The sequence below is a fragment of the Melozone crissalis genome, unplaced genomic scaffold (genome assembly GCF_028551555.1).
Source record: "Melozone crissalis strain CALT ecotype California unplaced genomic scaffold, PUWL_Pcris_2 ptg000068l_1, whole genome shotgun sequence".
Classification (NCBI taxonomy): domain Eukaryota; kingdom Metazoa; phylum Chordata; class Aves; order Passeriformes; family Passerellidae; genus Melozone; species Melozone crissalis.
The window spans coordinates 15,725,051-15,746,032 of record NW_026535846.1 but is presented as its reverse complement, the minus strand read 5'-3'; the positions used below and the strand labels follow the sequence as shown (position 1 = coordinate 15,746,032).

The window sequence follows — 20,982 nt, the reverse complement described above, 5'->3', positions numbered from 1 at the left end:
TCTTTTTGTTGGAGCCAAGCAGTCGCCATTTGCCAGCCAAATGCAGAGGTGAAATTCAGATGCTGTGGAAACAAAGGTTTTCAGGAAGTACACAGGGATGTGATGAGCAGCCCCAGCTGATGAGCTAACAGCAGTTTCCTAAAGCTGCAGAGATCAATCTAGGGCTTGAGGCACAAGGTGTTTTATTGATCTGTCTCTGGGCAAACACCCCGTGCCTTTGCATAACAAGCCCTGATTTTCTGAACCTTCCCGTGGGTAATAAGAGAGGGTCAGCCCAAAATGAGACTTTTTACCAGCCCGGCTGTACTGGAGGGAGGCAGCTGCTGACAGGGTGGGTGCAGAGGGGACCAGCCAGGGGCAGAGGGCTCTTGTGGGTGGGAGAGAAGAGGAGCAGTGGCCATACCCATGTGCTCATCTGAGACATGGGGTGAGGGGACCCCCTGTGCCAGCAGAGAAGGGTCATGTGTGGGGAGTGGGAACAGGGATCATGAGTGTGGGGTGTCTGGGGATGCTGTGTGTGGAGAAGGAGGGGGAGATTTTTTTCTCACTGCTGTTACTGGGTGCTCAGTGCTTTTGCTTGACCTCTTAGCTTAAACCATCTGCCCTGCCAGCCATCGAATCTTGCCCGTGCTGTGAAACCTTAACAGCTCTGCTCTGTCCTACTTTTATCTAGTTCAGAGCAATTTTCATTTCTTTAGTGCCTAAGCAAATGTTTTGGGTCCCTGGATCAAAGCTGGAGAGCATCATTTACATACTGTGAGTGAGAAGGCAGCAGACTGGAGACCATCACTCATTACTGAAAAGATGATCATTGTTTGTTTAGCCCATTCCAAAATAATGGCTCTGCTGGGAGCACCAACCCAGTATGCATCATATCTTTTATAGTATATATTAATTTAGTGTAGACATTGGGCCACAGTTATCCTCTCCATTTAATTCCCAGGTATTAGCATTCAGGATTGCTTTTAACTCACCACGCATCTTTGTTATTTCATAATGTAAAACAAATAAAACTGGAGGCAAGCATTTTTAATATGAATGACTGTGAGAGAGCGATGGATATAAAGCACAGAAACATTTTTATAATTTTAAGGCTTGAATTTCAGAACACTGAGTTTTCATTAAATGGTGCGATCCATTCATTTTGGAGATCCAAATGGAAGTAAATGAACTCAGTAGTTCTCATACATAGAATCTTTGTGATAAAATTGCCTATTATTGTGAGTGTAAATGTTTTCAAAATATTGTGGACAACTGGAAAAAATACAGAAGACAGGAGAGGTTGCTCAAGGATGAAAACCATAACGAAATCACCTCCAAACACCACATGTACCTGCTGAAATTATTTAGAGAGAATTGCTTGAGAGGAGGGGAAAAAGAAGGCAAGTCTTATTTTTTTTAGGTTTTATGATTAATAAAGGTCTGGGGAGAGTGTTTACAAACTATTTTCTTTGCTGCCTGCTGTGCATAATAGAAAATTCAGCTCTAGGCTGATTGGTCAGGCAGAGGAACAGAGGCATCACAAGGGACAGGAAAGCAAAAGCTCAGGTGCTGTGATGGGGGGGGGAAGGAGAAGCTCAGACATTTCCAGCCCTGCCTGAGATTGGGGGTTCCTGTGTAACATCAGTTAAGTATTGGAGCAATCAATCAAATTGGAGGTGCCCAAACCCATGGTCCTGCCCCAGCTGCTTTTCCATGAAGGACAGGACACTGACAGGGGATGGGGTGAAAACCTCCTTTAGCTAGAAACCTCTTCTTTTTATTATTGCTTTTTTTCTTGCAAGGCTGCAGTCGCCACAGGCATTAATTGCCTCAACATCAGTTGCACCAAGAGGGAAAGGAAAGCCTGAGGGGCTCACTGTGTTGTGCTCTATGGCCCTGCCAGGTCCTGGTACATGGTGTGGGGCTGTGTCCCTGTGCAAGGGCACGGGGTGAACATGGGGTGAGCACCCATGTGCTCCCACCCACGGGCCTCATTGAACAGCAGCTGGAGGGCTAAACAACATTTGCATACAAAAATACACAGGACTGTAATCAGAGATAAATCCACAGAGTCCTTGTTGTTATTGTTTTATTTACAGAACACTCTCCTTGCGCAGAGAGGTTTGAAATGTGCTGACAGATAGCGCAGGTATTTGCCACCTTAAACAACAGAAACCACTTGGAGCATCAAAAAAAGCAGTCAGTGTGCTACCTCTGAACCCAAAAACCCCAAACAAAACCAAAACACCGGGTGTTGGTGCGAGGGGCGGAGAGAGAGCGGACAGCTCGGTGCCCAAGGATGGGAGTGAGTGTGTGTGTGCGCGCGCGTGTGTGCGTGCGTGTGTGCGCGTGTGTGTGTGTGTATGTGTGCTTGTGTGTATGTGTGTGCGTGTGCGTGTGTGTGTGTGCGCGTGTGTGTGTGTATGTGTGCGTGTGTGTATGTGTGTGCGTGTGTGTGTGTGTGCGCTGGGCGGACGGGACGGTGACTCCGCGGCCGCTGACCGTGACCGGGCCGCTCCCTGCGAACAGCCCCGTCCGTCTGCGCCCCGTGGGCACGGCGGGCACGGGGCACGCACCGCTCCTGGGGCCGCCGCCCGCTCCGGCACGGGCACAGCGGGACGGGCCATCCCGGAGCGCCCCGGGCCGGCCACGCTCAGAGCACACTCGGTGCTGCCGCCGGTCCCGGCGCCGTGCCAGTCCCGGTCCGTGCGTGGAGCGCGGTGCCGGTACGGTCCCAGTCCTGGTGCCGTTGCCGGTGAAGTCCCGGTCCCGGTGCCGTCCCGGTCCCGGAGCGGCCGCGCGGGGCCGTCTCGGAGAGGGAGGAGGGGGCGGTGCCGGTGCTGTCCCGGTGCTGTCCGGATGCCGGTGCCGGAGCGGCCACGCGGGGCGGTCCCGGCGGGGGGGAGGGAGCGGTGCTGGTGCTGTCCCGGTGCTGCGCCGGTGCCGGAGCGGCCGTGCGGGGCGGTCCCGGCGGGGGCGGGGCGGGCCCGTGAGGGGGCGCGGCCGCGGCGGGGCGGGCGGAGGAGCGGCGGGGCCGGGCGCGGGGGCTGCCGGGAAGGGCCGTGGGCAGCGGCGGGCGATGGCGGCGGCGCGGGTCCCGCCGCGGCGGAGGCGGCGGCGGCTGCGGAGGCTCTGAGCGGGGCGGCGATGCGCGGCGCTCCCGGCGACGATGGAGGACCGGTCCCACAAGGTGCTGCTGGCGCTGGTGATGCTCTTCCTCTTCGCCGTGATCGTGCTGCAGTACGTCTGCCCGGGCACCGAGTGCCAGCTGCTGCGGCTCCGCGCTCTCAGCCCCGCCGCCGCCGCCGACCCGTACCGGGCGGAGGACGAGACGCCGGCGCGTTTCGTTCCCCGCTTCAATTTCTCCGCCGACGACTTGCTGCGGCGGGTGGACTTCAACATCAAGGGGGACGACCTGATCGTGTTCCTGCACATCCAGAAGACGGGCGGCACCACCTTCGGGCGGCACCTGGTCCGCAACATCCAGCTGGAGCAACCCTGCGAGTGCCGCGCCGGGCAGAAGAAGTGCACCTGCCACCGGCCCGGCAAGCGGGAGACCTGGCTCTTCTCCCGCTTCTCCACCGGCTGGAGCTGCGGGCTGCACGCCGACTGGACCGAGCTCACCAACTGCGTGCCCTCCGTGGTGGACAGCAAGAAGGAGGTGCGGCTCCGGCCCTCCAGGTGAGGCCGTGCCCGGGGGGCTCCCCGCGCTCCGCGGCGGGACGGGCGATGGCCCGCGGGGCGCAGCCGTGCCGGGGATGCGGCGGGAGGGGGACGCGGTGTGAGCCCGGCATCCCGGCACGGAGCGGCTGGCACCGCGGGGCGGGCACAGCGTGCCCCGACCTCTGCACAGCGGGCAAAGCTGCCCCGCTCCGCCGGCAGGGAGGTGACGGAAGGGTGATGGAAGCGATGTCCCGCCGGCTGTCGCGGTTGTGGCCGCGGGCCGGGGGTGATGAGCCCGGTGACACAGGAGCAGGCCTGGCAGCCCCGCAGCCTGGAGACCCCCGAGCGGCTCTCGCAGTAGGGACGGTGCTTCGTTCGGCTGCCTGCGAGCTTCCCCCAGAGCTTTTCCATCTTTGGCTGTACGGAGCTCCTGCAGCTCCAGGGTGCGCCAAGAATTAATTGGTTGGTTTTGGGAGTGTTGGTGAGCCGCGGTATCTTCTTGGTGCCTGAAGTTTGGCTTTAGGATGGTGGCCATGCAAAGTAGAGGTTACTGTTATGGCTGAGTTACTGCAAATATTTGCATTGTTCTTCAGCCCTAACCTTGATCATTTTGTGCTTGCATTTTGGATTTTAGCGGCACTGCTCTCTTTTTATCCCTGGATCTTCGAAGTTGCCATCCTCCCCTGACCATAGTAAGGGTGTTGCCTAAAAGTTGTCCCTGCCTTTGAGAAGCAGTCAGGACTTGCTTCCCCCTCTCCCAGAGCTCTTTGATCAGAGCCCACCTTCGGTTGTAGCAGACTCAGGAGCTTGTCTGTGGCTGTACTGAGTAGCAGAACTGCTCAGGGTCTCAGCATCTTTTCCCCTGCTTTTGTGGGAAATTAGAAACTAGAGTATCACTCCTATTGCACTGTGAGACTAACGGCAGGTCCCTTTACAAAGAGGCTGCTGTTATATATCATGCTATCTGAAGTCAAGTCTAAGCACAGATTCACTTGTAATACAAAGCAATTTCTTTCTAGAATTCCTTTTATATACTGTGACACTACACTGCCATCTAGTAGAAAAATGCTTAGCATCGTTATGGTCCTGTACCCAAGGAGCAGCTCTTCATCAGACTTGGCTATTGTGATTCCTGCTCTTTTGTCTTCCCTACTGCTTTAAATTTTAATTGTCTAATTTTTGTGACGTCCCATTTGCTAACATCAGGACCAATTCCTTGCCCTCTGGATCTATTATCCTCCTGGCTTCAGGCTGCTGAGCCTTGCAGCCATGTAGTTTATTTTACCTGTCCTATAAGCATGCTGTTTGTCAGCAGAAATGTAAATCACATAACATGTGCTCTGTTTTGCTGTACTGCTTCCAGTGTTCCTCCTCCTCCAGAGATGGGCCTGGCCTGCAGTGCTGTGCCTGTGGGTCAGGGATTTCCTTCCTTTCCTGTCTGTGCTTTGGTCTTAGCTGTGCCCTCCAGAAAAAGGGGAGGCTCCTTGTCCTGAACCCACCACCTGAGGGGGAAGGGAGCATCAGGCTCAGAGAGCTGGGATTTTGTCTGCAGCTTTTGGCTTTGTATTTTTTTTCCTCTTTTGGATGCCAGACGTGCTTTCCTGAGTTGGAATGGGAGCAGTGCATGTTCCTGCTCAGGAGTTCAGAGTGATGGCTTCTCATCCTATAAACAATGTCTGCTGTCACAGCTGACTTCTGAGAGGTCGCTAGGACTTGTGATTTGGGATTGAAGCCAGGAGAGAGGGAGGAAAATGAAGCTTTGATGATTTTTTGTTAGGTAGAGGTCTACTCTCTCAAAGCCTTCCAAATGATATTATACTTTTAATAACCTAATTACACAGCTTGCTGAATAGCTACAGTTATTCTCCAAAAAAATGTCTTGACAAGCAATTATTTGGACTGCAATTTCTAAATGTTTAAAAAATACAGGAAGAGAAGTTCTTAAATGAACAATAGTCCTTTCAAGTCTTTCTGCCCATTTTAATACCTCATCTTTAATTTTAGTTTGTGCTCTCGATTTAGCAGTGGTTCAGCTGACAACTGGTTAATTAGCAGCTCTACCTACTGCCAGTAGCAGACAGGAAGTCTGAGCGCTTTCTGGGCAGATAAAAGCTGCTTTCAGAGCAGCAGTAGGTGTGGGATGGGGGTGTCTAAGCTGGGGAGCCGTGCTGGCTCCAAGTGGGGTCAGCCTGGCTATTCCTGAGGTTTTTAGAGGGAGGCCTGACCATCCTGGGTCATGTGTGCTGGTGGGAAGGGAAGGGAACTCACAGCCCTGGTGTGCACATCCTGAGAGAAGGGGAGGCAGCTTGGAGGAGTGCAGGGCCCATTTGGGGAGCATTGTAAGGTTAGGGAGAAGAATTCTATCAGGAGCAGAGAAGAATTTTCACAAGTGAACCTTGTCTTGATAAGGGTAGGAATTTACAGAGAAGGCATTTATAGTTGAGGTGATTGAAAAGTGAGACCTGTTGTAAGAGTGATTTGAACTCCTTGGCAGCTGCATCAAGCAGTCTGTAGTTACTGTCTTGGGGCTGTGTAGCCTTGTCTGGAAATACCCCAATCTTCCATCAAACCTTTTAGCTTGCACCTATGTGTGATTACTTTGCACAGGTGTTTGTCTTTTCAGGTGTGGCGAGTCTGCCTGTCAGATTGCTGGTTCCCTGGGCTGGTCTCTAGGGGCCTTTTGTTTTCTTTAAAAGTTGAGTCTTTGTTACTCTGGAGGAAGCTCTGACCTGAACCATGCAATGCTCAGCACCAGGTACAGAGCATCTCTGTGGTGGGATAGGATGGGATCAGCCTGGAGGATGTGCACATGAGAACCTTGCTGCCTGCAGCAGTCATCCTGCAGTATCTGCTCTTAATTCTGTTAGTAGTCTGCCTCTGTTTTCTCTGGCAATTGCAGGTTTGGAGCACAGATTCCCTCAGTGGAGCAATAGAAATACCCAGGATGGCTGTTGTGCTTGAACACAATCCTGAGTTGGACGTAACACCATGGTGCTTTCCTGTCTGTGAGCATGTAGGTTCCCAAAACTTCCTTTTCTTTGTAAGGGTGGCTTGTGCTCCTTAATAAATAGCAAGAAGGTAAATAGATCTTCTCCTCCTTTGGTTCTTTTTTCCCCTGGAGGAACACAGTTTTCTGGTGTGGGGGGAGGGATTTTTGTGTTTCTCTTCTTGGATCCCATTGATGTGCATGTTTTGTAGGCTCCTGTTCCCATTTGTCTCCTGTTCCATCAGCCCTGCTCACCACTGCAACATCCAGAAATCACAGAAGAGGGAAGGGCAAGGGTATAGGCAAAATTGGTGCTTTCAGTGCTCTGGATCTGCCATTTGGGAGGTGTGTGGAATGGGCTGATGGTGGTGGCAGAAAGGAGGGGATTGTCTCAGCTTCTTGGCACCAGTGGTGAGAAAGGAGAAATGTGCTTTTTCCTGGTCATGAGTGACTGACTTGGGTCACTTGATTGATTGTGGAAGCCTCAAAGCTTTTGGCACACTGAGCAGAGGCGGCATCCAAAGTAACTGTGCATCACAGGACTGAGTTTTCTCTCAGCTCTGGCTAATTATTATGGGAAGTGTCTACTGAAGTTGTCTATAGCAGTAAATCCAGTGACACCATTGCAAGAAACAAAAGGCCTCGAGGTTAGACAGGAAACTGTAATGGGACATAGGAGCAAATGCAGGTACCAGCATTCTTAAGTGGTGTCATGGCTTTGTCCCCTGCTTGGGTGAGAGATGTGCTTGTGGTTGAAGGTCAGGCTGTATTTGATGTTCCTCCTGGGTGGCATTAAAGGAAGGAGATGTTCCCTGTTGAAAGGAGAACGAGCTTGTAGAGCTGCCTCTGGAGCCAGAAAGTCTGAGATTGGAGGAAACTGTGCTGCTGGTACAAGCCTGTTGGGCCAGGTTGGTGCCTGCTGGCTTTTTGGGAGGCCTGATGTTGGCACCAGGCTTTTTGGGAGGCCTGATGTTGGCACCAGGCTTTTTGGGAGGCCTGATGTCGGCGCCAGACTGTTGTGATGTGGGGCAGAGGCTGCTGGCAATGCATGGGTGTTCTTGTCTTGTCCCTGCGTGTTACTGCAACCCTTCCAAGCTGAGTCTTACAAAAATCTGAAAAAAAAAAAAAAAAGGTTGAAACATTTCCTAGCAAACTGGAAACACAGTGTGTGTCTCTGTTGGCTGAACAGATTAATCCACATGCTGTTGAAAATGTGGAGTCATCTACTCTGAGCTCTGCACTACTGGCTCTAACTGAGGTGGGGTTAGTTTAGTTTTTAGTTTTCCCACAGTGAGTTTTTGTTATGGTGGAGTGTGTAGGTAGCTACAAAGGTCTTGGTAACAGTTTCCCAGTGAACTGCTTTGGTGTGGAAGGGGAAAACCATCACCAAAGCACTGCCAGGGAGAGAAAATTCATTTGTGGGATTTGGTTCTTAGCAGCCTTTGAGTGTGCCTCTCCTTGCTGCAGAGGTGTTACATAGCTGTGCAAGTGGATGAACTCAGTGTTTCACCTGCAGTGGTGAAAGTTGGGGAATAGTTAAGCCCCATAAATCAGCACTAGACCCCTTGTAGACTGAAGAGATGCTTTAGGGTCCCGTGGTGCCCCAAGACTTTGGGTGGATAATGCAGGCTGCAGCAGGAGGAGGACAATTCAGAACCTCTGGAGCTGGTGGAGCAGACACCATTTCCCAGGACAGAGTCCCCAGTGCTGGGGTGGAGCCTGGGGGCTCCCTGGGGAGAGAGGGGAGCAGCCCAGCTGAGCTGGAGGGTGAGTGAGCAGATGGGGTGACCTGCTGTGACTTGGGCTCTGGCCAGAGCACCAGGAGGGTGCCTGCCTGCCTGCCCTTGAAATACACATCCCAAAACTCCCCAGGAAAAACCGAGCAACAATTATAAAGCAAAAAAAAAGAACCAAAACAACAAATCACCAAAACCACAAAAAAACCCCACAAAAAACAAACCCACGAAGAAACCCAAAAACAAAACCAAAACCCAGAGCTTTTGCAGAGATGCTGCCAGGCCCGAGTGGCTCTGAGCTGTTTCATTGTTTAGCAAGATTTCCTGATGCCCCTGCTTGTTTCAGCCTGCTGGTTGCAGGGTGGGATTTGCTATCGTGCCACCCACAAACCTGCACCTCCAGCAGCTGAATTTTCCTCCATGGCATCTCTTGGGACCAAAGCAGGAGGAGCAGTGACCCAGCCTAGAGAGTGAAAAAGGGGTTTTGAGGGGTAGGGCAAGGGACTATTTTCATAAGTACAAGTGTTTCTTTCACCTAATCCCATTACAAGGACTAACCTTGAAAGGCTTCCTTATAAACTTAAGTTCATGGGTTTTTTAGATTTGGACTAGTAGGAGTTGTAAAGCTCTCTAAATTGATATTGCTGGTTTTGCAGATAAAGTGTTGGACTTCTTAAAGGGATTAAAAAATAATTTTTCATATTAGGTCTCTTCAGTTCTCTAAGTCTTTAATAAGGTGCAAATTTACTTTCAGTTATTTGAAAGTATATGTTTCATACTGGCTTTAACTTTAAATTTGAGAATTTCTTGAGGGTAGAGGGAAGGCATTAATTGTTGCAGAAATAATCCTCAGTGATTGCAGTAGAGCAAGATACGAGGCACAGGTGTTATACCTTGAATTGTTTATTCCATATGTTATCTGAGCTGATCCTCCCTAAAGAAGAGAGTGGGAATTTGAACACTGTGGCATGGTGCTGATCTACTAAGAATTGATAACTTTTCATTAAAAGGGTACCTTTCTGTTAATTTTTCTTTTGGAATGCATAAATATTCAAATTAAACTATAAATAAATGCTTTGACAGTATTAAAATAGACACAGATTGTGCCTTGTGATCCCTCTTGATAACTTTATAACCTTTAATAAAGGTTATCAAAGGCGCTTGGAAGTCAGGCGTTACCAATAAGTTATTTTTATTAAAAGACAGATTTTTAAGTTTAACAAGTCGAGCGTTCGTTCTGAGACATATTAACTGAGATTAATTTGTGCTTCATTTATTTAATCTGAATTGTCAGGAATCATGTTCTCTACTGATGTAAATGTCGGCAAAAAGGACTTATTAGTAGATTTGATTGCTTTTTAAATTTAACTAGCAGAGATGCACTGGCATGCCTAAGAGAATTGGTCTGTTTCTGTGAACAGTTCAGTGCCTAATGAATCACTTCAATGTACTTTTCTGAAGGAAAGCAGAGCAATTTAAATGTGCAATGCATTGATTTACCTCAAATGGATTAGGCCTCTGTGTGCAATCCTTTGCATTAATTTACTTTCTCCACAATTGTAATAATAAAGGCAGCATTTCTGTATGGCTTTGGCCCAAATTAGCTCACATAACTTGCTAGAAAGCAAAAATCATTGATATGTGGCTGAAAATGGGATGTTGGAATGGGTCTTTCTGAGAAGACATAGGCTTTGGGAAGTGCAGCCAAGGGCAGGACAATTGGGCTGGATGGAACCTGTGTCAAATGAACCTTGTGTCAAAGGTTTTCTTGACATTTTAATGGAAAAAAATATATGTGTATTTTCATATATATATATATATATGTATTTGTGATTTGGTGCAACTCTTAAGATTTTGGTGATGAGGACAAGTTTGTCTTTTTTAAGTTACTGAAGAAATAATACAAAATCTTGTCACTCCAGCATGTTCAGCTTATTTTATTCCTGCAGTAACTTTTCAGTCATCTCTTCCCCTCCCATAAGCTCAACCAGCTGAGCAGCCAAGCGGCCAGGCACAAAACTCTGGGTAATTCCCTTATTTAACCACTTTGCTGCAGCAATGGTGCCTGGGCTTTGTTTCACTCTGCAGGGATTACTGTGGGTGAGCAGCCCTCAGCCATTTTTGGAATTATCCTTGTAGGCTCCTTACATACTTGTGAGGATTAATCTCCTTTCCCTTCTCGATCAGTTAATTCCCATTGCTGGAGAGCTGCCTGCCCAGATGCAAATAGGCAGGGAAGCAAAGCTGTGGAGCATCCCCAGCTGCTGCCTTCATCCCTTGGGAGCCTGGTTCCCTGCTCCCGGTTTGGGGATGGAATTCTTGCCTGAGCAGTGCCTGACTCTGCAGCATTTTGGGTGGCAGCAAAGCGGATAAGGAGAGGAGATGTGGGACTCTCCTCTATGGGATGATGGAGGCAGCACGGTGACTGGGGTGGGGGAAAATGCCATTCCTGCCATTCCTGCCTCCTCCTTCCTCCTCCTCTTCTTCCTTGGCAGCTGGCAAGCGTGGATTATTGTTTGTGATTGACTTGCTGATGCTGGCAATTGTACATTGTGTTCTGGGACTAATAGGGTAGCACCGAGTTATTCAGGCGTTATTGAAACGAATCACATTTGTGATGAGTAATAAGTAGGAGACTTTGGTATTTATGAATAATTAACACGGTAAAGTTTTTCTTAGACATGAAGAAATTATTTAATTTCTACTGTGAACACTCTGTAAAACTAATGAAAGATAATTGCATTTGCTAATGTGAGACTAAGAAGCCAAAGCAATCCATTCTTTTGCATTTAAGTTCATACTGCTGATGTAAACAGCCAATGTAGATTTCCTTTAATATGTTTTCATTGGGTGGGACCTGTGTTTAACATCGAGTGGGGTGGGTTTTGTGGAAATAGAAAGTCTAAACACTTAATGTGCTGTTGCCTTTTCCATCCACTCCCATATTTCTGGGTGGAGAGTGAATATATGCATATAACAAGATAATGTTTTTGAATAAGTGGCAATGAGGACCAGCTTTCTTTCTTCTTCCCTGACTTTAGCCTTCCTTCTCAGCTGTTCATGCTTTTAAAGACAGAATCCATTTAAACTATTATATACAGCTTTGAGTGAAATCTCCTCTTTTTTAGTCTTGAAAAAAATCATTAGTCTTTAGAGGCCTATAAATCATAAGATCCATTAGGGGTGAGACTCAAATCATGTTACTTCTTGCTTCTCAGCTGCTTATCCAACTCTGAAGGAGCCAAACTTTTGATGTAATATAACTAAATATATGCAGCTACGAGGGAGATAATCTTGCAGCATAAATGATCTTGCACATCTCCATAAAGGCATGAAGAAGAGTATGCCTTTCATGAGATCCTTGTAGCAAATGCTCCTAATTTCCTGTAATCAAAAGGATTGTGCAGTTTTGATGCTCTTAGAGGTCCGAGTAGCTGGAAGATCAATTCTGCCATAAATCCATTTTTTTTTTTGGCTAAGTTAAAACATTGCAAAGCTCCCAGCAATGGCAATCTGCTCATTCAGTGCTGTTTGAACTGTAAGATCCTTCGGCAGACGCCCAAATCGAGTGGCTGAAACACTCTCTGCCACTGATTATTTCCTTCAGCCTTCCTTGGGTTCAGAGAAAAGCAACTATTTTAACCCCCCCTGTTAAGCAAAACAATGTTTCCTTGGTCAGAGCCAGAGAAGCTGCTTTTGAGAGTTTCTTTTTCAGGGTAACTGAGGGGAGAGCATTTCCTTTTGCCTGTGGGAAAGTTAGTCCCTGGAGCAATCCCAACCATTCTGAGGTAGCAAGTTGTTTTTTTTTTACTGCGGGTTCAGAGAAAGTTATTTGGAATAAGCTTTGCTCAAGCAAAACCTGCCAGGTACTAACTTTATCATGTGTTTTGCCAGCAGTTAACTCATTGTGATGGTGAAGGTGCTGTGGGGGCTCTCCTCCCCATGGAGGACTCAGAGGGGTCTGTCCCTGCAGCATTTCCAGAAGAGTGGCAGGTTTTGTTCCGCCTGGAACTAATTGCACCAACTGTAGAAGATGGCTCTGTGGCTTCTGCCTTTCAGAGAGCTGTTTCTTTTTCTTTGAGGGGTGTTGGATCTAATCAGAACAGTGGTAGCACAGAGAAGGGAGAAGACAAAAGCGCTCAAGGAAATGTCAGACACAACAGGATGTGCCTGCTGGATGGTAGCTGAGTGACTTGCAAGAACATAAATGGCATAAATTAGTCTTTAACTCATTCAGTTCTTGTGTGCTGCAAGTCAGTCTCTGGTAAGAGTAAAAGCTTGTCTTGGCATGGTCACCCCATTTTCTCTTTTACTAAGTGCGCATCTTTAGCCAAAACTTCAGTAAGTTTGGTTTGTTTTTTTTTACTTTGGTGATTTCCAATAACTATAGGTCAATAAAATATGGGGTAGAATTTTTGCTTTCAAATGCAGCTGACTATAAAGGTCAGTTGTTTGGCTTTCATGTGGTATGTTTTTGCTTAATTCTGATCAGCTTGAAGGAAAAGTGGTACATAAACATGAGAGTGGGATTTGAGAAGCCAGGACTACCTGGGGTGAGTCCTGTCTTCATCACCAAGTCTGTCATCTCCTCTCAGCCACTGCCTTGTCTGTGTAATTCAGCTCTTTGCACGAGGATGTCTTTCCATCTGTACATAGAATAAAGGATGTAGCATTTCCTAGCCTGGCTGCATGTAGTAGCTTTGCTGCCTATATGTGACTTGTCCTAGGTAGAGGCAGTGGAAATATTGTGTTCAGTTTGAGTTTAGGGAAGCTGTAGTGTTTAAATAGAATGCTGTAGGGACAGGTGACAGCAGCCTGCTGTGTACATGCTGGTGTCCTGGGAGGGTTGTGGTGTTCCTTCCCTTCCCAGGAAGGTAAAAGGGAAGCTCCCTGTCCATGTGGCTGCTGCTGTGGGGTCACACCATTCAGTGTTTCCAGGCCAGACCTCTTGCATCATGTTGGTTTCACCCCTTTTCATGAATGAAGCAATGTACAACTTTGCTCTTTGAAATTAACACCTTAGGAAGATCCTAAGTACAGTTGTCCTAAAGTAAGATCTAATCATGCTCTAAAGGTGTGTTTGTGAACCTGGTGCTCTGACTGGAGGGTGTAGTGAAAAAAGCCAGGACCTGCCTCCAAACAGGAGATTTTGGCTGTCTGACACCAGATGTCCTGACCAAAGTCAGTAGGAATGAAAGTGCTGTGCTTTAAGCTGCTGCTTTGTCTGGTGGCTGTGAAGGCTGCAGCTGCTCAGAGTGGAGGGGACCAGACCATCAGAAGGCACAGAGGTAGCAGAGACCTAGGAGAAGCTTCAGTTCCTTGACATGAGACTTCCTTCAGAAGCCAGTTCCTTGTATCTCCTGAACTCTGTTAATTTGCAAAACTGTTGTATTGCCATTTAAGTCAGTCCTGCTTCAGATAGACCCCAGGTGAGCCTATAAACACAACTAATGGATTTGGCAAAGCAGAGTTATGAAAGCCTTTTTTTATCATCCCATTTCCAGAGAAGAGGCAGAAAACAAATGAAAAGAGTAGTTGCACCTGCAGCTGCCTTTCCTGAGATGAGGCAGCCTTCTACCGGCTCACTTTCCATGCTGATGGTTGCATTTTGGACGTCAGCAGTGTTCTGGGTTGGAATACGAGCCCTCTCAGAATTTTATGGATGGAGACAACTTCCTTACTGAGTTAGATTTATGGGGTATTGCTGATAATACCTGCTGGAGATTGGAGCTCACAGTTTGCCAGCAGTGATGCAGAACAGCTGAACAAGAGGGCAGTGGCTAGGGATGAGTTTGACTTGCAGTTCTACAAGCTGCTTTATCACCCAGTATCTTGTGGTATAGTTAACATGCTGCCATGTGCAAGAAGAAATTGCAGTTTTGCTAGAAATACAATCAGCAGAAAATACTGTACAGGAAATGGGTTAGCACTGCTCTGTGTTTTGAATTACTGAGCTATTTTGTTGCTTGCAAGGATGAAAGTGCTAATTGCATGTGGCCTGGGGTTTGGTACAATACAGCTTTTGGAAAAATCTGCCATAAATGGTTTTAAATTTATTTATTGGGACAGTTAAGTGCAAGCACATAATGGTGCTGATATTTCTGGAGATGGGATCAGAAGGAGGTTGTGCATCACTAGGTTTAAGAGGCACACAAACTATGTCTTGTCAAGCCTGAACTCTGTTGTGCTACCAAAAGTACTTAAATATATTGCTTAAGCTTAGGCTCAAAGTGTTTAAATTTATTGCTCAGGGCTTTGCAGAATAGGGATCAGTAACAATATCAGCACGTTTTGTTGCCCTGGAGTGGCAAACAAAGAGTGTGCTCTGCAGACTTGGGCTTTTGAGTGTTTTCTCTCATGTTTGGGATGCCGCAATTCTTGTTGTTTTATACCTTGGGGTGCTCAGTGCTGCAGCTGTGTGTGCACCAAGCAGAGGGTGCAGGGTCCAGAGACTTGCTGAGACAATGAAAGTTGAGATTCCCTGTTACAGGACCCAAAGACCTGCGGAGAGGTTGGGTAAGTTGGTGGATCCATGTGATGTTGTCCATCCTGGCTGGTAGATCAGCCTTGGTTTGGGGACCTGGAGAATCAAAAGCAGCACCTGATTCAGACTCTGTAACAGCCAGGCGTCTGCAGGAGAAGGCTGTGGGAAGAGATGCCTTTCCTGGGCAGCATCCTGGTTTGTTTGAGGGTACAGGTGAAAATGGGAGTTTTAAATCCGTTTTCCATCAGCCTCTGAAAGAGCACACTGAAAAGGCCAACTCTGTTTGACCTGAATCCAGACCTCCCATCAGCCAATCCTTTTTATAAAATTGGTCAGTGTATCAGGCAGCCTGGAGAAAAAAAACACAGAAAGGACTTAAGAGTAACTGAGCTCATGGTGAGATAAAAATTTCTCAGAGCCTGGATTAGGGAGGGATCTGGTTATTTGTAAAATATATAAGCAGATTCTCTGGCTCGGCTGTGGAGGCTCAGCAGTTGTGCTGGAGGATTTGATTGTGTGCTCAGCCCATCCTGCTGCTCTGCCAGGTACAGCTGAGTCTGGAAATTGAGGTTTAAGGCTGATGACAACTTGTGTATTAAATGTTACAAATTAACTGTGCTTTGGAAATTGCAATTATAGGCTTTTTTAAAGAAATCTAAGGCTCTCTTGTTTATTCTCTGAAGAGCTGGTTTTGCTTTTCCCGTCATGTTATGTTATTTTTCTGAAATTAGCAGAGCATTTTTGCTTCTGCTTTTTCCTCATGTATCATCTGATGTCAGGAAGGTGAATTGCTTCCTGCAATAAACCTCTATAATCATAGAAGAGTTATGGGTATAAAGTGCAGTATCATACTTTATTTTTTCCCTTACAGTAAAAGTATTTAATGTCTTATAAAATGGTCCATCAAGATAAGTGATATTCTGGTCTCTTTACTCTTGTGATTAAAACTCTTTTTAAGGATATTTGTGTGTCTCAGAACATGTGTGAGTTCCCAGTACCTTTAGTTGTTTAGAATAGAGGTTAGGTTGGTTAAACCTGAGGTATAATGGTGGTGATGGGCACTGAAGCTGAAATCTGATCATCAAGAGAAGGTAACACAGTCTGTGAAGTGAGTTGCTCTTTTTTTGGCAGCAGGTGTTACCAAAATGCTTTCCTGTGACTTCCATGTATTTGGCTTCCCAAGACCCTTATTGAGAACAGCTTTGGGGTGGGAACCTCATCTCCTCCCACCAAGCACTTGGCAGACAGCAGTCACTGGACACATGAGCATTTACAGATGCCTTGCCTATGTAGGACTGTATCTTATAAGGTATGGTTAATAATTTTGATTACAGCAGAGGGCTGATGTAATTTCCTATGGAAAGGAGAAGCAGGTGTCTGGGGTGCAATGCAAAGGCAGGAATTGCAGATCTGGGCTGCCAGAAGTCATTCCTTTTTTTGTATTTGTGGAAGTTTGTGTTGGGCTCTGTTACAGGACTTGGGAGATGTGCTTTCTTTTGGATTTAGGTTACTGTAGGATTTATGGAAGCTGAAGAGTACATTGTGTCCTTGTGTACAAGGGCATGATCTGTGCTTGTGTAAGTGATCCTAAAATTTGTGGTGTGATAGCTGTGGGAGCCAGTCTTGGATGTTTGGAGAAGTGAGGAGCAGAAGACAGACTTTTTAGCTCATGTGGACGACATTCTTTTATTTTGCAAGAGGTTTTTCATCTTTGCTTGAGCAGCTGAGATGAAATATCCCTTTCTGTTAAGGACAAAAGCAAAACCCTCCGCTTTAATGCAGGGAGCAGGGCTGGGATGTGCTGCAATCACTTGGCTTTGATCCTTGGTTGTGGTGTAGGAGAGCACAGTACAGCTCAGGAAAGTGGAGTGGGGAAGTGTTTGAGTCCCTGGTTTAGGCTGACACCTGTGCTGCTGGCCCAGGGTGAGATGAGACCACTCCAGGCTGCAAATGCCATCGAGCTCTTTGGGGTCACCTGCAGCAGCCCCATCCCAGCCACCTCTTCCTCACCTCCTGTCCCCCCTCCCAGCTGCCCCCCAGGCAGGGAGACTGGAGGAAAATTTTCTGAGAGGACTGTCAAAAAATTGTCTGTTCCCTCCCTGCTTGAAGATTGGGGTTCTCTATGGCCTTTTATTTCATACACAGTTTTTGTGTTAAATGAGCAGCCTTTTTGCAAGCTCCACTGCTCCTTTGGCTGGGAGCAGGGCTTCTGGCTAGCAGAGGTTTTGTGGTAAAATTAATTGTGCTGTACTTGAGCACTAGTGGGTTTTTCCCTTCTCTCTTTAAACAAGCCTTCCCCCCCCCCTTTTTTTTTTCACTAATGGGAAATTTCAGCCTGTCCTCTGCTTAAGCACAGTTCAAGCTTTTCCAGGAAAATGGAATGAATCAGTAATGCTTCCCTCTTCTGCTTCTTGTATGCTTAGCTAATTGTATTATTTTTATTGTGGTTTTGATTGCATAAAGGCCTTTTTCTGGCATCATTTTCTGCATAAGAGAGGGCAGACAAGATCTCTAAGGTGGTGCTTCTCCCTCTGTTATCCCCAGACCTTCAGAGTTTGGGAATCACAGCTTTAGGAAGAGGTTGAATCTAAACAAGGACAGACAGTTCTAACAGCGTGTTGTTCTCCTGTGGACTGAGGGGTTTTCATTCAAATGATGTGCAGGGATGAGCGTGCAGGAGCACAGGATGACTTTGAGCTTACCCTTTGGCAGCAGGGAGAGGCAGCTTCCCTGCACAGCTCCCAGGCAGCCCCTTGGTGCTCCTCATTTCCTTTGCTGCCACTCACTCTCCTTGCAGATCTCAGCACTGTCCCAGAGGCTTGTTCTTAATTGTTTCACCTTTCACATAGACTTGAGGCTCTCTAGATTGATGTCTTGAAGCATGGGTTTAAAAATCAAATAGCAAATGACTGCACTCCAGTGGATGCTATTGCACTAGACATTATGTTTTAGAAGTCACTGTGGTTAAGTGGAGTATCTCTGGAATCTTGTTTTTATCAAGACATTTATGTTCCCATCTAATTTTTGTGGAGAGTCGTTTAGACATTTTCCAGATTAGAGCATAATGGAACTGCTAGCTATAAATGTTCAGAGGAACCCATTACACATGCTGATTTAGTGGTTAGTCACAATTACTTTGGAGCTACAGTGTCACATTTAACACCAACCTTCAAAACCACATATTGTGAAATCCGGTCATCATTCCTATGAGATGTTCCAGCCTCCCTGAGAAGGAAAAGACATTTTGTACAGCAAGATGTAAAAGCAATTTGGAGGGGACAGGCTGATGCTGGAGGAACAACTCGGCGTAAGAAGCAAACCAGCAGGCAGCTTTTCCTTGTAGAGTTTGAGCCTTTTACTTTCTGCTCCATTGAAGTCCAGAGGGTTGTGGTGGCAGTGGGCTGCTGTGTGCTGATTTCCGTGTGTGCTCTGTGGAAGTCCAAAGGGTTTTGGTGGCAGTGGGTTGGTGTGGTTATTTCCATGTGTGCTTCACTGAAGTCCAAAGGGTTTTGGTGGCAGTGGGTTGGTGTGCTGATTTCCATGACTGATGGAGCTGGAGCAGGACAGTCCCATGTGCTGCAAACTTTTCTCTTTCCTGCCACATTGCAGGGTTCTGGCTGCTCCCAGACAGGTCCCCTTGAGGTCAGGACTGGTATTTCTGTTAATGGTAGTGGAGATGCTCCTGCAGGTTCTTTGGAGAAGGCACCATAGGCCTTGGAGCTGTAGTTAATAATTAGAGCGACTCTTGAGTAACACAAGTGTCAACAGACATTTTCACTTACTCTAACTATATATAGGTGTGGGTTTAAAAATCAAATAGCATCTGCTTTAAGCAAAGCCTGAGAGTGGAAACTGTTGCCTGTTTTGCTTTTGAAACATCACCTTTTCCCTGAGATAACTCCCTGCTTGTTGCAGTTGGCTGTGTGTTCCCACATCCCACAGTGGGAGCTGTGTGCAGTGTCCTGAGCTGCACCTTCTCTGCCTTCCTGGGGTGGGAATTATTGCTCTGAATTGAATGACTTGCATCTTGCTGGGTATTGTTTGCTGAGGAGAGGCTTATGACCTGCAGGGCTGACTATTTCCTTGCTCTCAGCCTATGAGTTGAAAGCAAACTCGTCTGAAGGTTGTTGTTGCGCTCTGTCTTGGGTTTTAAGCCAAGGGTGGAGGTGGTCAAAATGAAATTAACCTGAGATTTAGAGGATGAGCAAGTAAGTCTCATTGAATTTGTGCATGTTAGAGTCTCAGAACAATATTTATGTTAGGGATGAACGTATGCAGTTGGGCATCCTGAAGCTCTTTGGTTGCTTTGTTGTCCAAGAATACTTGTTTCCACAGTGTTTAATGCTAGAGATGCTCACAGGATACCTGAAAGTGCTTCACTGTCAGTAGTTTAATAACATGATATAATGGCACATTTAAAAAGAACATTATTGGTGTTAAGACTTGGCCTAAGTTTGGAATTTCTTCTTGATACCTGGAGGAGATATTAAAATTCTAGGTTTGTGCAAGCTTGAAAGGGTCAGTACTCTGATCGATAGCTCAGTTTACTGGTAAAGCTCCCTAAACACATAGGAATTTTTAGATATTTTAGGTCAGTTCTCCCTTCTTACCAGTTGCCCAGACATGAGAGCACTTTAAGACCTGTCTAACACACAGATCATGTAACCCTTTCATTCCCTTGGGTTTAGAACTTTATTTTTGTTCTTGAGCACAAGGTAAGCTTTTAGAAGAGATAACATTAGAGGACTGCAGTCTGTCTTGAAATTAGGTTTTCTGGGAGTTAACAGCAAGGTTACTGTGAGTTTGAAGTACCTGGGGAAGGAGTTTGTACTGGCTGTTATGCCTCTGGCAGCTCACCCTCAGCCTGCTCCTGGAGGCATCCACAGGGCATTGGAAATGTCAAAGGAGATATTGTGCCCTGGGATGCTGCCAGGTCTGATCTCGATTTGATCTCCAGAGCTGCCTGGTCTGGCTGCTGTGGAGCCAAAATCTGCAGGCTCCCCGCTGTGTGTGCCCTGCACTTGGCAGGGGTGGTGCTTTCATGGCCCACATCACCCCTGTTAGAGACAATGGTGCTCATCCCGTTGATTGCATCAAAAGCCCCCTTCCCTGGAGAGGCTGCCTGCCAGGAAGGGAGATAATTCATGCCCTGCATCAGCCCTGTCTTAAATTGGTTGAAGATCAGGATCCGGTTAGCTTTAATGATAAGAGCTGGGATTCTGCAGTGTCAGCTCTTTGCCACAGGGTTTATGCTGGGACCACAGAACTCATAGGAGTTGTGTGATGGGATGAGAGGTTAAGAGCCAGTGTAATAGCCACAAAATGCTGCAGCCTTACAAAGAAATGTCACTGCATCCTCCTTGGATACTCATAATTAGCAATTCCTGATTTGTCCTGGCTCTCTAGAGGAGTCTGCTGGGAGGACAAGCCTGTGAGCTGCACTTGGCTGCCCTGTTAGGGCTGTTAAACCAGAGTGCTGTTTCTGACATTGTTCATTTGTAGGACTGGTTTCCATGTCTTGCTTTAACTGTTGTCATTAGCAATTTGCTGGGTTTCATTTTGGGGGTGGGAGAGCACTTTGTGATCTCTGAAGCATTTGGAAGTACAGCAGTGTATGGCAGTGACAGTACATAAACCAGAACAATACTATTGCTTTCTAAGTGTATTTTTTAAACTCTGTTTTCTCTTTAAAACTAATTCTTCTGGGCAACTCAACTGAGCATATGTATTATTGCTAACATTTTCTTAAAATCAAATGCAGTACATACAGGTTTTTTACTGTTGGTTTTAGAGGACTAATTTCTTTTTTTCTTCCCCAGTAGACTGTGTTCATCCTGCTCTCGTGACTTTTTTCCTGTTTAATTGCTTTAGCATTGCACTGAGTTCTGCTTTCACTCTTTAATTGGCAATCGCATCGTGTCCATGGTGAAAGAGAGGGAATTTCACTGTGGAATTGAAGGCAGAGATTGGGACCACTGTGTTTTCATTTAATGAGGAAGGTACTTAGTACTTCTCTTCAGACTGTACCTATTACACCAACAAGTGGTGTCTACTCAAGTGAAGCCTATCAGATAGGTAATAACACTCTGTAAAGAATGAGAAATTAGGGCATTGATAGCAACTAACCAAGA

The 20,982-nt window shown here is 46.8% G+C and overlaps 1 protein-coding gene across 1 annotated transcript in view; it reads left to right on the top strand.

The window, feature by feature from the left end:
• Window positions 1-3,099: 3,099 nt before the first annotated feature.
• HS6ST2 (heparan sulfate 6-O-sulfotransferase 2) overlaps window positions 3,100-20,982 on the top strand; it is a 125,361-nt gene continuing 107,478 nt past the window's right edge. The window contains exon 1 of the mRNA XM_054289585.1: window positions 3,100-3,663. Coding sequence (XP_054145560.1) covers window positions 3,152-3,663 — 512 coding nt within the window. The 5' untranslated portion in view covers window positions 3,100-3,151. The remainder of the gene's footprint in view (window positions 3,664-20,982) is intronic.